Source organism: Oncorhynchus mykiss, chromosome 29 (assembly GCF_057628025.1).
Source record: "Oncorhynchus mykiss isolate SJ-2025 chromosome 29, ASM5762802v1, whole genome shotgun sequence".
Taxonomy (NCBI): domain Eukaryota; kingdom Metazoa; phylum Chordata; class Actinopteri; order Salmoniformes; family Salmonidae; genus Oncorhynchus; species Oncorhynchus mykiss.
This window is the reverse complement of record NC_143050.1, coordinates 6,380,715-6,396,740: the sequence shown is the minus strand read 5'-3', so window position 1 is coordinate 6,396,740 and position 16,026 is coordinate 6,380,715. Positions and strand designations below refer to the sequence as shown.

Below are 16,026 nucleotides of genomic sequence, written 5' to 3'. Positions count from 1 at the left end.
TGAGAGACACCCAGTGTAAACATATTGAGAAACACCCAGTGTAAACGTATTGAGAAGCACCCAGTGTGTAACAATTTGCATATTGAGAAACACCCACTGTGTAATAGTGTCTGATTGAGAAACACCCACTGTGTAACAATATGCATGTTGAGAAACACCCAGTGTAAACATATTGAGAAACACCCACTGTAAACGTATTGAGAAGCACCCAGTGTAAACGTATTGAGAAGCACCCAGTGTAGTAAACATATTGAGAAACACCCAGTGTAAACGTATTGAGAAGCACCCAGTGTAAACGTATTGAGGAACACCCAGTGTAGTATCATATTGAGAAACACCCAGTGTAGTAAACATATTGAGAAACACCCAGTGTAAACATATTGAGAAACACCCAGTGTACATATATTGAGAAACACCCAGTGTAGTAAACATATTGAGGAACACCCAGTGTAGTATCATATTGAGAAACACCCAGTGTAGTAAACATATTGAGGAACACCCAGTGTAGTATCATATTGAGAAACACCCAGTGTAATAAGCATATTGAGAAACACCCAGTGTAGTAAACATATTGAGAAACACCCAGTGTAGTATCATATTGAGAAACACCCAGTGTAGTAAGCATATTGAGAAACAGTTAGTGTAGTATGCATATTGAGAAACACCCAGTGTAGTAAGCATATAAGCATATTGAGAAACAGCCACTGTAGCAAACATATTGAGAAACACCCAGTGTAAACATATTGACAGACACCCAGTGTAAACATATTGAGAGTCACCCAGTGTAATAAGCATATTGAGAAACAACCCGTGTAATAAGCATATTGAGAAACACCCAGTGTAGTAAACATATTGAGAAACACCCACTGTAGTAAACATATTGAGAAACACCCAGTGTAGTAAACATATTGAGAAACACCCAGTGTAAACATATTGAGAAACACCCAGTGTAAACATATTGAGAAACACCCAGTGTGTAACAATTTGCATATTGAGAAACACCCACTGTGTAACAATTTGCATATTTAGAAACACCCACTGTGTAATAATGATCTGATTGAGAAACACCCACTGTGTAATAGTGATCTGATTGAGAAACACCCACTGTGTAACAATATGCATGTTGAGAAACACCCAGTGTAAACATATTGAGAAACACCCACTGTAAACATATTGAGAAACACCCAGTGTAAACATATTGAGAAACACCCAGTGTAAATATATTGAGAAACACCCACTGTAAACATATTGAGAAACAACCACTTTACACATTGAGAAACACCCACTGTAGTAAACATATTGAGAAACACCCAGTGTAGTAAACATATTGAGAAACACCCAGTGTAGTAAACATATTGAGAAACACCCAGTGTAAACATATTGAGGAACACCCAGTGTAGTAAACATATTGAGAAACACCCAGTGTAGTAACAAATTGAGAAACACCCAGTGTAGTAAACATATTGAGAAACACCCAGTGTAGTAAACATATTGAGAAACACCCACTGTAAACATATTGAGAAACACCCAGTGTAAACATATTGAGAAACACCCAGTGTAAACAATTGAGAAACACCCAGTGTTACATATTGAGAAACACCCAGTGTAAACGTATTGAGAAACACCCAGTGTAATCATATTGAGAAACACCCAGTGTAAACGTATTGAGAAACACCCAGTGTAATCATGTGTTTCTCTGAGTGTCTAACAATTTCAGATTAAATTCTATTGCCTTTCCGTTTTCACAAAACACTCATCTGTGTGTCATTCCATTTCCACCAAGGCAGTTGCCTGTCACAGACACTATCAGCAATACAACTTTACCACTCACTCCAACTCAGGGTCCTATTCGTTGAGTGCACAGCATAGCAAAATATAGCAGAACGGCAATGGAAAATGAATATAAGCGTTTCATATTCAACAAGGTCAGGCAATCCGTCCTTTTACGGTCTGTTTGCTTCCGTTGGTAGTGAATACAACCCACCCTTCACCCTCAATCCACCATTCAGCATTCAGCATTTACCCAAGCCCTGTACCCACAACCCACCATTCAGCATTCAGCATTTACCCAAGCCCTGCACACTCAAACCACCATTCAGCATTCAGCATTTGCCCAAGCCCTGTACCCACAACCCACCATTCAGCATTCAGCATTTACCCAAGCCCTGTACCCACAACCCACCATTCAGCATTCAGCATTTACCCAAGCCCTGTACCCACAACCCACCAATCAGCATTCAGCATTTACCCAAGCCCTGTGCCCACAACCCACCATTCAGCATTCAGCATTTACCCAAGCCCTGTACCCATAACCCACCATTCAGCATTTACCCAAGCCCTGTACCCTCAAACCACCATTCAGCATTTACCCAAGCCCTGTACCCTCAAACCACCATTCAGCATTTACCCAAGCCCTGTGCCCTCAAACCACCATTCAGCATTTACCCAAGCCCTGTGCCCTCAAACCACCATTCAGCATTTACCCAAGCCCTGTGCCCTCAAACCACCATTCAGCATTTACCCAAGCCCTGTGCCCTCAAACCACCATTCAGCATTTACCCAAGGCCTGTACACTCAAACCACCATTCAGCATTCAGCATTTACCCAAGCCCTGTGCCCTCAAACCACCATTCAGCATTTACCCAAGCCCTGTACCCTCAAACCACCATTCAGCATTCAGCATTTACCCAAGCCCTGTACCCTCAAACCACCATTCAGCATTTACCCAAGCCCTGTGCCCTCAAACCACCATTCAGCATTTACCCAAGCCCTGTACCCCCAAACCACCGTTCAGCATTCAGCCCTGAAGCACAACAGATAGCAGTGCATCCTACAGACAGACATATTTCTTTCTTCTCTCAGAGAGCACACACACACACACACACACACACAGAGACACACACACAGAGACACACACAAAGAGACACACACACACACACACACACACACACACACACATACATTAGAGACAAACAGAGCAGAGGAATTCATGGTTTTCCAGTTCAAAGACCATTCCGTCTGTCTCTTCAATTTGGAAAGCCTTCTTGTGTTCTTTGGGAAATGAAGGAATTTCATATCCAGTGTGTGTGTGTGCTTGTGCGTGTGTGTGTGTCTGCGTGTGCTTGTGCGTGTGTGTGTGTGTGTGTGTGTGTGTGTGTGTGTCTCTGTGTGTGTGTCTGTGTGTGTATTTGTGTGTGTGTGTGTGTGTGTGTGTGTGTGTGTGTGTGTGTGTGTGTGTGTGTGTGTGTGTGCGTGTGCGTGTGCGTGTGCTTGTGCGTGTGTGTGTGTGCGTGTGCGTGTGTGCGAGTGGTTGAAATCTCTGCGTCTCCATCAACCTGTGACACAAAGCATGAAATTAACCTCCTGAGGCTTCAGTAGACCAAGTATCCGTAACAAATGGCACACTACTTTCAGGGCTTTAGTCAAAATGAGTGCACCCTATAGGGAATAGGGTTTGGGACTTAGCCAGATTCATACTCAGCTGAGGGGGAATAATGGTTTGTCAATGTGTCATAGCCGTGTGTGTGTGTGTGTGTGTGTGTGTGTGTGTGTGTGTGTGTGTGTGTGTGTGTGTGTGTGTGTGTGTGTGTGTGTGTGTGTGTGTGTGTGTGTGTGGCTCTCAACCCTGACTTCTCTCTTCTCTGAGTTTTAGTGTTTGAAGCTGTTACTGTCTCTAAATCTCTTCATGTTCCTAGACACTGTCTGTAAATCTCTTCCTGTTCCTAGACACTGTCTCTAACTCTCTTCCTGTTCCTAGACACTGTCTGTAAATCTCTTCCTGTTCCTAGACACTGTCTGTAACTCTCTTCCTGTTCCTAGACAATGTCTCTAACTCTCTTCCTGTTCCTAGACACTGTCTGTAAATCTCTTCCTGTTCCTAGACACTGTCTGTAACTCTCTTCCTGTTCCTAGACAATGTCTCTAACTCTCTTCCTGTACCCAGACACTGTCTGTAAATCTCTTCCTGTTCCTAGACACTGTCTGTAACTCTCTTCCTGTTCCTAGACAATGTCTCTAACTCTCTTCCTGTTCCTAGACACTGTCTGTAAATCTCTTCCTGTTCCTAGACACTGTCTGTAACTCTCTTCCTGTTCCTAGACACTGTCTGTAACTCTCTTCCTGTTCCTAGACAATGTCTCTAACTCTCTTCCTGTTCCTAGACACTGTCTGTAACTCTCGTCCTGTTCCTAGACAATGTCTCTAACTCTCTTCCTGTTCCTAGACACTGTCTGTAACTCTCTTCCTGTTTAAATCAAATCAAAAGTTATTTTATTTGTCCCATGCGCCGAATACAACAGCGTGGCATATGTGTGAAATGCTTACTGACAAGCCCTTAACCAACAATGTAGTTTTTAGAAAATTCCCCCCCAAAAAGTAAGAAATAACATTCGCTAATAATTAAAGAGCAGCAGTAAAATATCAGTAGCGATGCTATATACAGGGGGTAGCGGTACAGAGTCAATGTGCGGGGGCACCGGTTAGTCAAGGTTATTGAGGTACATGTAGGTAGAGTTATTAAAGTGGCTATGCATATATAATAACAGAGAGAAGCAGCAGCGTAGAAGGAGTCTTATTGCTTGGGGGGTAGAAGCTGTTTTAGAAGCCTCTTGGACTTAGACTTGGTGCACCGGTACCGCTTGCCGTGCGGTAGCAGAGAGAACAGTCTATGACTAGGGTGGCTGGAGTCTTTGACAATTTTTAGGGCATTCCTCTGACACCACCCAGTATAGTGTTCCTGGATGGCAGGAAGCTTGGCCCGGTGATGTACTGGGCCGTATGCATTACCCTCTGTAGTGCCTTGCGGTCGGAGGCCTAGCAGGGTTGGAATGACTGCCAGTTGCCAGTTGGCTAGTGCATGCTCGGAGTACACTTCCTGGTAATCCGTCTGGCCCTGCAGCCTTTTGAATGTTGATCTGTTTATAGGTCTTACTCACATTGGCTGCGGAGAGCGTGATCACACAGTCATCCAGAACAACTGATGCTCTCGTGCATGTTTCAGTGTTACTTGCTTCGAAGCGAGCGTAGAAGTTATTTAGCTAATCTGGTAGGTTTGTGACACTGGGCAGCTCTCGGCTGTGCTTCCCTTTGTAGTCTGTAATAGTTTACACGCCCTGCCTCATCCGACGAGCGTCAGAGCCGGTGTAGTATGATTCGATCTTAGTCCTATATTGATGCTTTGCCTTGTTGATGGTTTGTCGGAGGGCATATCGGGATTTCTTATAAGCTTCCGGGTTAGAGTCCCGCTCCTTGAAAGCGGCAGCTCTGCCCTTTATCCCATTGTGGATGTTGCCTATAATCCATGGCTTCTGGTTGGGGTATGTACTGTGGTCACTGTGGGGACGACGTCCTCAATGCACTTATTGATGAAGCAGCCAGTGACTGATGTGGTGTACTCCTCAATGCCACCAGAAGAACATATTCCAGTCTGTTCTAACAAAACAGTCCTGTAGCTTAGCATCTGCTTCATCTGACCACTTTTTTATTGACCGAATCACTGGTGCTTCCAGCTTTAATTTTAGATTGTAAGCAGGATTCAGGAGGATATAATTATGGTCAGATTTGCCAAATGGAGGGCAGGGAAGAGCTTTGTACGCGTCTCTGTGTGTAGACTACATGCTATTCAGACTACCTGTCTGTCCTGCTTGTGTTTAATATGCTAATCAGACTACCTGTCTGTCCTGCTTGTGTTTAATATGCTAATCAGACTACCTGTCTGTCCTGCTTGTGTTTAATATGCTAATCAGACTACCTGTCTGTCCTGCTTGTGTTTAATATGCTAATCAGACTACCTGTCTGTCCTGCTTGTGTTTAATATGCTAATCAGACTGTAATATGCTAATCAGACTACCTGTTTGTCCTGCTTGTGTTTAATATGCTAATCAGACTACCTGTCTGTCCTGCTTGTGTTTAATATGCTAATCAGACTACCTGTCTGTCCTGCTAATATGCTAATCAGACTTTAATATGCTAATCAGACTACCTGTCTGTCCTGCTTGTGTTTAATATGCTAATCAGACTACCTGTCTGTCCTGCTTGTCTTTAATATGCTAATCAGACTACCTGTCTGTCCTGCTTGTGTTTAATATTCAGTAAACTAGTTGAATCCAGCACATGACCAAAAGCTTCAGTTTTTTGTAGCTATCAGGAAAGGGTGCCAGATAACTCAGCAACACAGTCACTCCAAAGAAATAAGTTCCCCATAAACCCTCATGGCTGGTGACACGTTCAAAGAGATGGTAATGTGAGTAATTTTAGCACCATGAAGGATTAACGGGTACACTGTCAGACATAACACTAATACCGGCTCTGAACACACACACACACACACACACACACACACACACACACACACACACGTGCACGCACGCACGCACGCACACACACACACGTGCGCGCACACGTGCACACACACACACACACGTGCACGCACGCACGCATGCACACACACACACGTGCGCGCACACGTGCACGCACACACACACACACACACACACACACAAGCATTTCGCTACAACACCTGCTAAATATGTGAATGTGACCAATTCATTTGATTTTACACTGTTTACTGTTATTAGTGATCATGTTAAGGTCTTACACATCTTCCCTATCGGCCTATCGACAGCGAGAGAGGGAGTGAGAGGGAGGGACTTAGTGCTAAGTGATAAACCACAAACAAAATCTCACGGTTTGACCAATTTGATTCCGACGTTTATCCATGTTTCTCCAAATGTCAAATTGAATGTTGTTTTTGACACCCTGGAATAGCGTTTGACACATTAAGTTTAGACATTCATACTGAATGTTTTCAGTTAGGGTTTAAGGTTTGGAAAAGAGTTAATACATTAAGTTTAGACATTAATACTGAATGTTTTCAGTTAGGGTTTAAGGTTTGGAAAAGAGTTAATACATTAAGTTTAGACATTCATACTGAATGTTTTCAGTTAGGGTTTAAGGTTTGGAAAAGAGTTAATACATTAAGTTTAGACATTCATACTGAATGTTTTCAGTTAGGGTTTAAGGTTTGGAAAAGAGTTAATACATTAAGTTTAGACATTCATACTGAATGTTTTCAGTTAGGGTTTAAGGTTTGGAAAAGAGTTAATACATTAAGTTTAGACATTCATACTGAATGTTTTCAGTTAGGGTTTAAGGTTTGGAAAAGAGTTAATACATTAAGTTTAGACATTCATACTGAATGTTTTCAGTTAGGGTTTAAGGTTTGGAAAATAGTTAATACATTAAGTTTAGACATTCATACTGAATGTTTTCAGTTAGGGTTTAAGGTTTGGAAAATAGTTAATACATTAAGTTTAGACATTTGTCCTGAATGGTTCAGTTGGGGGATAAGGTTTGATATTCATACTGAGTGGTTCAGTTAGGCGATAAGGTTTGGAATAGAGTTTAACACGAAGCAATCTAACATGACTGCCTAGTACTGGGATTGAACACACGACCCTCTGCGCTGGAGCTCGCGGCTTACGTCAATCCGCCATCCACACAGTGCGTTCCAAAAGTATTCATACCCCTTGACTTATTCCACATTTTGTTGTGCTACAGCCTGAATTCAAAATGGATAAAAAATATACAGTACCAGTCAAATGTTTGGACACACCTATTCATTCAAGTGTTTTTCTATATTTTTACAATTTTCTACACATTGTAGAATAGTAGTGAAGACATCAAAACTACGAAATAACGCATATGGAATCATGTAGTAACCAAAAAAGTGTTAAAAAAATCATAATAGATTCTAGATTTTTAGATTCCTCAAAGTAGCCACCTGTCACGTTCGTCAATAAACAATAAAGAAACAACGAAACGTGACTACGTGGTGCACATGCACAAAACACAAAATAATATCCCACAAACACAGGTGGGAAAAACAGCTACTTAAATTAGAGGCAACGATTACCAGCTGTCTCTAATTGGGAACCAAACCAAAACACCAACATAGAAATTTGGGGAGGTGCACTGGAGGCCTGATGCGTGGGGCCGGTACAAGTGGCACCGGATCGGTGACACGCACTTCAGGGCGAGTGCGAGGAGGAGACACAGGATGTACCGGACTGGGGACACACACTTCAGGGGAGTGTCGAGGAGGAGGCACAGGACGTACTGCACTGGGGACACGCACTTCAGGGCGAGTGCGAGGAGGAGACACAGGATGTACCGGACTGGGGACACACACTTCAGGGAGAGTGCGAGGAGGAGACACAGGATGTACCGGACTTGGGACACACACTTCAGGGCGAGTGCAAGGAGGAGACACAGGACGTACCAGACTTGGGAGGCACACTGAAGGCCAGAAGGGTGGAGCCGGTACAGGTTGCACCAGCCTGCTAACCGGATCCTCTGGTCGGATGTTGAGCAGAACACACTTGCACAACATCTCTCTCATCTCTTTCTCTAGCAACTTCTCCTGTGCCTCCTTAACAGTCAGTCTCTGGTTCTTCCCGCGGCTCATCCGCCAGCTCCATCTGCCCCCCCCCCCCCCCCCAAAAAAAAAAATATTGGGGGTCCTGTGGCCATGGTCTGATGACACGCTCCTCCAGAGTTTGCCATTTGGGCTCTGGCACTCTCCTCGGCTTGACCGGCCACCGTACCCCCCCCCCAAAAAAAAAAAATCTAGGGGTTGTCCTTGGGATTTCTGTTGCCGTGAACCCCGGCCTCGTCGCTGTCCTCCATCCTTAACTTCCGTCTGCCGCCAAAGAAGGGTTTCGCATCCTCCCATGACTTCTTCCCATGTCCAAAACTCCTTTACCTGGTGAACACGCTGCTTGGTCCTGGTTTGGTGGGATATTCTGTCACGTTCGTCGTTGGAAACTCGGACCAGCGATAAAGAACACCCCCTCGTCACGGACCAACAATAAAGATAATAAAGAACACCCCCTCGTCACGCCCTGACCTACTACACCATAGACAAACAAGGGCTCTCTCTGGTCAGGGTGTGACACCACCCTTTTCCTTGATGACAGCTTTGCACACTGCATTCTCTCAACCATCTTCAATTTACAGGTGTGCCTTGTTAAAAGTTCATTTGTGGAATTTCTACCCTTCTTAATGCGTTTAAGCCAATCAGTTGTGTTGTGACAAGGTAGTGTTGGTATACAGAAGATAGCCCTATTTGGTAAAAGACCAAGTCCATATTATGGGAAGAACATCTGAAATAAGCAAAGAGAAACGTAACTCCATCATTACTTTAAGACATGAAGTTCAGTCAATGAGGAACATTTCGAAAACTTTGAAACTGGCTCTCATGAGGACCACCACAGGAAAGGAAGACCCAACCTTTTCTGCAGAGGATAATAGAGTTAACTTCACCTCAGATTGCAGCCAAAATAAATGCTTCACAGAGTTCAATTAACAGACACATCTCACCATCAACTGTTCAGAGGAGACTGTGTGAATCAGGCCTTCGTGGTTGAATTGCTGCAAATAAACCACTACTAAAGGACACCAATAAGAAGAAGAGACGTGCTTGGGCCAAGAAACACGAGCAATGGACATTATACCGGTGGAAATCTGTCGTTTGGTCTGCTGAGTCCAAATTTTAGATTTTTGGTTCCAACCTCCGTGTCTTTGTGAAATGCAGAGTAGATGAACGTATGATCTCGGCATGTGTCGTTTCCACCGTGAAGCATGGAGGAGGAGGTGTGATGGTGTGGGGGTGCTTTGCTGGTGACACTGTCTGTGATTTATTTAGAATTCAAGGCACACTTCACTAGCATAGCTACCACAGCATTCTGCAGTGATATGTCATCCCATCTGGTTTTCGCTTAGTGGGACTATAATTAGTTTTTCAACAGGACAATGACCGAACACACCTCCAGGCTGTGTAAGGGCTATTTGACCAAGAAGGAGAGTGATGGAGTACTGCATCCGATGACCTAGCCTCCACAATCACTCGACCTCAATCCAATTGAGATGGTTTGGAATGGGGTCAGCATATGTGGGATCAGCAAAGGGTCAGCATATGTGGGAACTCCTTCAAGACTGCTGGAAAAGCATTCCAGGTGAAGCTGGTTGACAAAATGCCAAGAGTGTGCAAAGCTGTCATCAAGGCAAAGGGTGGCTACTTTGAAGAATCTAAAATCTAAAATATATTTTGATTTGTTTTACACTTTTTTGGTTACTACATGATTCCATATGTGTTATTCCATAGTTGTAATGTCGTCACTATTATTCTGCAATGTAGAAAATAGTAAAAGATAGTACAGAGTTCTGTATTTGTCTCACACATCTACACAGATAACCCATCATTACGAAGTGAAACATGTTTTTAGAAATGTTTGCAAATCTATTGAAAGTTAAACACAGAAAAATCTCATTTACATTAGTGTTCACTCCACTGAGCCAAAACTTTGTAGACACACGTTTGGCAGCAATTACAGCTGTTAGTTTTTTGGGGGGAAATTCTGGCTAAGTCTCTATGAGCTTTGCACACCTAGATTGTGCATAATTTGCCTGTTATTATTTTTTTAATTATTCAAGGTCTGTCAAATTGGTTGTTGATTATTGCCAGACCACCATTTTCGGCTCTTGTCACAGATTTTCAAGCAGATTTAAGTCAAAACTGTAATTTGGTCACTCAGGAACATTCACTGTCTTCTTGGTAAGCAACTTCAGGTGTAGGTTTGACCTTGTGTTTTATGTTATTGTGCTGCTGAAAGGTGAATGTATATCCTAGTGTCTGGTGGAAAGCAGACTGAACCAGGTTTTCCTCTAGGATTTTGCCTGTGCTTAGCTCCATTCTGTTTCTTTTTTATCCTGAAAAACTCCCCAGTCCTTAACGACTACAAGCATATTCATAACATGATGTAGCCATCACTATGCTTGAAAATACAGAGAGTAGTACTCAGTAATGTGTTGTGTTGGATGTGCCCCAAACATAACACTTTGTATTCAGGACAAAAAAGTTAATTGCTTTGCCACATTTTTTGCATTAAAACTGTTGTGCCTTGTTGGAAACAGAAGGCATGTTTTGGAATATGTTTTATGCTGTACAGGATTCTTTCTTTTAACTCTGTCAATTAGGTTAGTATTGTGGAGTAATTACAATGTTGTTGAGCCATCCTCAGTTTTATCCTATCGCAGCCATTAAACTCTGTAACTGTTTTCAAGTCACCATTGGCCTCATGGTGAAATCCATGAGCAGTTTCCTTCCCGAGTTAGAAAGGACGCCTGTATCATTGTAGTGACTGGGTGTATTGATACACCATCCAAAGTGTTATTAATTACTTCACCATCCTCAAAGGGATATTCAATGTCTGCTTTTATTTATTTTTACCCATCTACCAATAGGTGCCCTTCTTTGTGAGGCATTGGAAACCTCTCTGGTCTTTGTGCTTGTTTGAAGTTCACTGTTGGACTGTACGTGTGTTTATTGTATGTGTGTTTATTGTATGTGTGTTTATTGTATGTGTGTTTATTGTATGTGTGTGTGTTTATTGTATGTGTGTTTATTGTATGTGTGTGTGTTTATTGTATGTGTGTGTGTTTATTGTATGTGTGTGTGTTTATTGTGTGTGTGTTTATTGTATGTGTGTTTATTGTATGTGTGTGTGTTTATTGTGTGTGTGTTTATTGTATGTGTGTTTATTGTATGTGTGTTTATTGTATGTGTGTTTATTGTATGTGTGCTTATTGTATGTGTGTGTGCTTATTGTATGTGTGTTTATTGTATTTGTGTTTATTGTATGTGTGTTTATTGTATGTGTGTTTATTGTATGTGTGTTTATTGTATGTGTGTGTGTTTATTGTGTGTGTGTTTATTGTATGTGTGTTTATTGTATGTGTGTTTATTTTATGTGTGTTTATTGTATGTGTGTTTATTGTATGTGTGTTTATTGTATGTGTGTGTGTTTATTGTGTGTGTGTTTATTGTATGTGTGTTTATTGTATGTGCGTTTATTGTGTGTGTGTTTATTGTATGTGTGTGTGTTTACTGTATGTGTGTTTACTGTATGTGTGTTTATTGTATGTGTGTTTATTTTATGTGTGTTTATTGTGTGTGTGTTTATTGTATGTGTGTTTATTGTATGTGTGTTTATTTTATGTGTGTTTATTTTATGTGTGTTTATTGTGTGTGTGTTTACTGTATGTGTGTTTATTGTATGTGTGTTTATTTTATGTGTGTTTATTGTGTGTGTGTTTATTGTATGTGTGTTTATTGTATGTGTGTTTATTTTATGTGTGTTTATTGTGTGTGTGTTTATTGTATGTGTGTTTATTGTATGTGTGTTTACTGTATATGTGTTTATTGTATGTGTGTTTATTGTATGTGTGTTTACTGTATATGTGTTTATTGTATGTGTGTTTATTGTGTGTGTGTTTATTGTATGTGTGTTTATTGTATGTGTGTTTACTGTATATGTGTTTATTGTATGTGTGTTTATTGTATGTGTGTTTATTGTATGTGTGTTTATTGTATGTGTGTTTAATGTATGTGTGTTTATTGTATGTGTGTTTACTGTATATGTGTTTATTGTATGTGTGTTTATTGTATGTGTGTTTATTGTATGTGTGTTTATTGTATGTGTGTTTATTGTATTTGTGTTTATTGTATGTGTGTTTATTGTATGTGTGTTTACTGTATATGTGTTTATTGTATGTGTGTTTATTGTATGTGTGTTTATTGTATGTGTGTTTATTGTATGTGTGTTTATTGTATGTGTGTGTGTTTATTGTATGTGTGTTTATTGTATGTGTGTTTACTGTATATGTGTTTATTGTATGTGTGTTTATTGTATGTGTGTTTATTGTATGTGTGTTTACTGTATATGTGTTTATTGTATGTGTGTTTACTGTATATGTGTTTATTGTATGTGTGTTTATTGTATGCGTGTTTACTGTATGTGTGTTTATTGTGTGTGTGTGTGTTTATTGTATGTGTGTGTGTTTACTGTATGTGTGTTTATTGTATGTGTGTTTATTGTATGTGTGTTTATTGTATGTGTGTTTATTGTATGTGTGTTTATTGTATGTGTGTTTATTGTATGTGTGTTTATTGTATGTGTGTTTATTGTGTGTGTGTTTATTGTATGTGTGTTTATTGTATGTGTGTGTGTTTATTGTATGTGTGTTTATTGTATGTGTGTTTATTGTATGTGTGTGTGTTTATTGTATGTGTGTTTATTGTATGTGTGTTTATTGTATGTGTGTTTATTGTATGTGTGTTTATTGTATGTGTGTTTATTGTGTGTGTGTTTATTGTATGTGTGTTTATTGTATGTGTGTGTGTTTATTGTGTGTGTGTTTATTGTATGTGTGTTTATTGTATGTGTGTTTATTGTATGTGTGTTTATTGTATGTGTGCTTATTGTATGTGTGTGTGCTTATTGTATGTGTGTTTATTGTATTTGTGTTTATTGTATGTGTGTTTATTGTATGTGTGTTTATTGTATGTGTGTTTATTGTATGTGTGTGTGTTTATTGTGTGTGTGTTTATTGTATGTGTGTTTATTGTATGTGTGTTTATTTTATGTGTGTTTATTGTATGTGTGTTTATTGTATGTGTGTTTATTGTATGTGTGTGTGTTTATTGTGTGTGTGTTTATTGTATGTGTGTTTATTGTATGTGCGTTTATTGTGTGTGTGTTTATTGTATGTGTGTGTGTTTACTGTATGTGTGTTTACTGTATGTGTGTTTATTGTATGTGTGTTTATTTTATGTGTGTTTATTGTGTGTGTGTTTATTGTATGTGTGTTTATTGTATGTGTGTTTATTTTATGTGTGTTTATTTTATGTGTGTTTATTGTGTGTGTGTTTACTGTATGTGTGTTTATTGTATGTGTGTTTATTTTATGTGTGTTTATTGTGTGTGTGTTTATTGTATGTGTGTTTATTGTATGTGTGTTTATTTTATGTGTGTTTATTGTGTGTGTGTTTATTGTATGTGTGTTTATTGTATGTGTGTTTACTGTATATGTGTTTATTGTATGTGTGTTTATTGTATGTGTGTTTACTGTATATGTGTTTATTGTATGTGTGTTTATTGTGTGTGTGTTTATTGTATGTGTGTTTATTGTATGTGTGTTTACTGTATATGTGTTTATTGTATGTGTGTTTATTGTATGTGTGTTTATTGTATGTGTGTTTATTGTATGTGTGTTTAATGTATGTGTGTTTATTGTATGTGTGTTTACTGTATATGTGTTTATTGTATGTGTGTTTATTGTATGTGTGTTTATTGTATGTGTGTTTATTGTATGTGTGTTTATTGTATTTGTGTTTATTGTATGTGTGTTTATTGTATGTGTGTTTACTGTATATGTGTTTATTGTATGTGTGTTTATTGTATGTGTGTTTATTGTATGTGTGTTTATTGTATGTGTGTTTATTGTATGTGTGTGTGTTTATTGTATGTGTGTTTATTGTATGTGTTTACTGTATATGTGTTTATTGTATGTGTGTTTATTGTATGTGTGTTTATTGTATGTGTGTTTACTGTATATGTGTTTATTGTATGTGTGTTTACTGTATATGTGTTTATTGTATGTGTGTTTATTGTATGCGTGTTTACTGTATGTGTGTTTATTGTGTGTGTGTGTGTTTATTGTATGTGTGTGTGTTTACTGTATGTGTGTTTATTGTATGTGTGTTTATTGTATGTGTGTTTATTGTATGTGTGTTTATTGTATGTGTGTTTATTGTATGTGTGTTTATTGTATGTGTGTTTATTGTATGTGTGTTTATTGTGTGTGTGTTTATTGTATGTGTGTTTATTGTATGTGTGTGTGTTTATTGTATGTGTGTTTATTGTATGTGTGTTTATTGTATGTGTGTGTGTTTATTGTTTGTGTGTTTATTGTATGTGTGTTTATTGTATGTGTGTTTATTGTATGTGTGTTTATTGTATGTGTGTTTATTGTGTGTGTGTTTATTGTATGTGTGTTTATTATATGTGTGTTTATTGTATGTGTGTTTATTGTATATGTGTTTATTGTATGTGTGTGTGTTTATTGTGTGTGTGTTTATTGTATGTGTTTATTGTATGTGTGTGTGTTTATTGTGTGTGTGTTTATTGTATGTGTTTATTGTATGTGTGTGTTTATTGTGTGTGTGTTTATTGTATGTGTGTTTAATGTATGTGTGTTTATTGTATGTGTGTTTATTGTATGTGTGTTTATTGTGTGTGTGTTTATTGTATGTGTGTTTACTGTATGTGTGTTTATTGTATGTGTGTTTATTGTATGTGTGTTTATTGTATGTGTGTTTATTGTATGTGTGTTTATTGTATGTGTGTTTATTGTATGTGTGTGTGTTTACTGTATGTGTGTGTGTTTATTGTATGTGTGTGTGTTTACTGTATGTGTGTTTACTGTATGTGTGTTTATTGTATGTGTGTTTATTGTGTGTATGTGTGTGTATGTGTGTTTATTGTATGTGATTTGAGGTCTAGCCAATGCCTTCCCCATCTCCTCGAGAAAGAGCCGTCTCCTCTGGAGCTTCCCTCTGTTCCAATCTGGGTTCAACTCCATCCAGATGACAAACGTGTTGTACGCCGAGATGTCCAAGATGTTGAAGAATATCACAAGATGCCAGCGTAGGGTTCTTCTTTGGCAGTTGTAGCCAGTCACCAGCTTGTCTAAATTGTCTACCACTCCTTTTGTGGCATTGTAATCCATTATGATTTCATTTTTTTTTATGTTCTTGGCCACAGATTCTCCCATCCCTATACAGCGTACTCATGAGTACCACATTTGTGCCTTTCTTTGGCACGTAGGACACTGGGGACGTGTCGGCAGTGAACACAAACTCAGAGGAATTGAAAGGCCGTGTATTCAACAGCTGAGGTGGGAGCTCTGGCTAGTTTTTTCCTAATATTTCTATTATCGTCAGCTTCCTCTTGAGGAACTCCTGTCCCAGCTTCCTCTTGAGGAACTCCTGTCCCAGCTTCCTCTTGAGGAACTCCTGTCCCAGCTTCCTCTTGAGGAACTCCTGTCCCAGCTTCCTCTTGAGGAACTCCTGTCCCAGCTTCCTCTTGAGGAGCTCCTGTCCCAGCTTCCTCTTGAGGAACTCCTGTC

At 39.5% G+C, this 16,026-nt stretch overlaps 1 protein-coding gene across 1 annotated transcript in view; it reads left to right on the top strand.

Moving 5' to 3' along the window:
* Window positions 1-15,794, top strand: part of LOC149970326 (FRAS1-related extracellular matrix protein 2-like) — a 126,353-nt gene extending 110,559 nt beyond the window's left edge. The window contains exon 10 of the mRNA XM_090226230.1: window positions 15,726-15,794. Within this exon, the coding sequence (XP_090082356.1) occupies window positions 15,726-15,794 (69 nt within the window). The remainder of the gene's footprint in view (window positions 1-15,725) is intronic.
* Window positions 15,795-16,026: the final 232 nt, after the last annotated feature.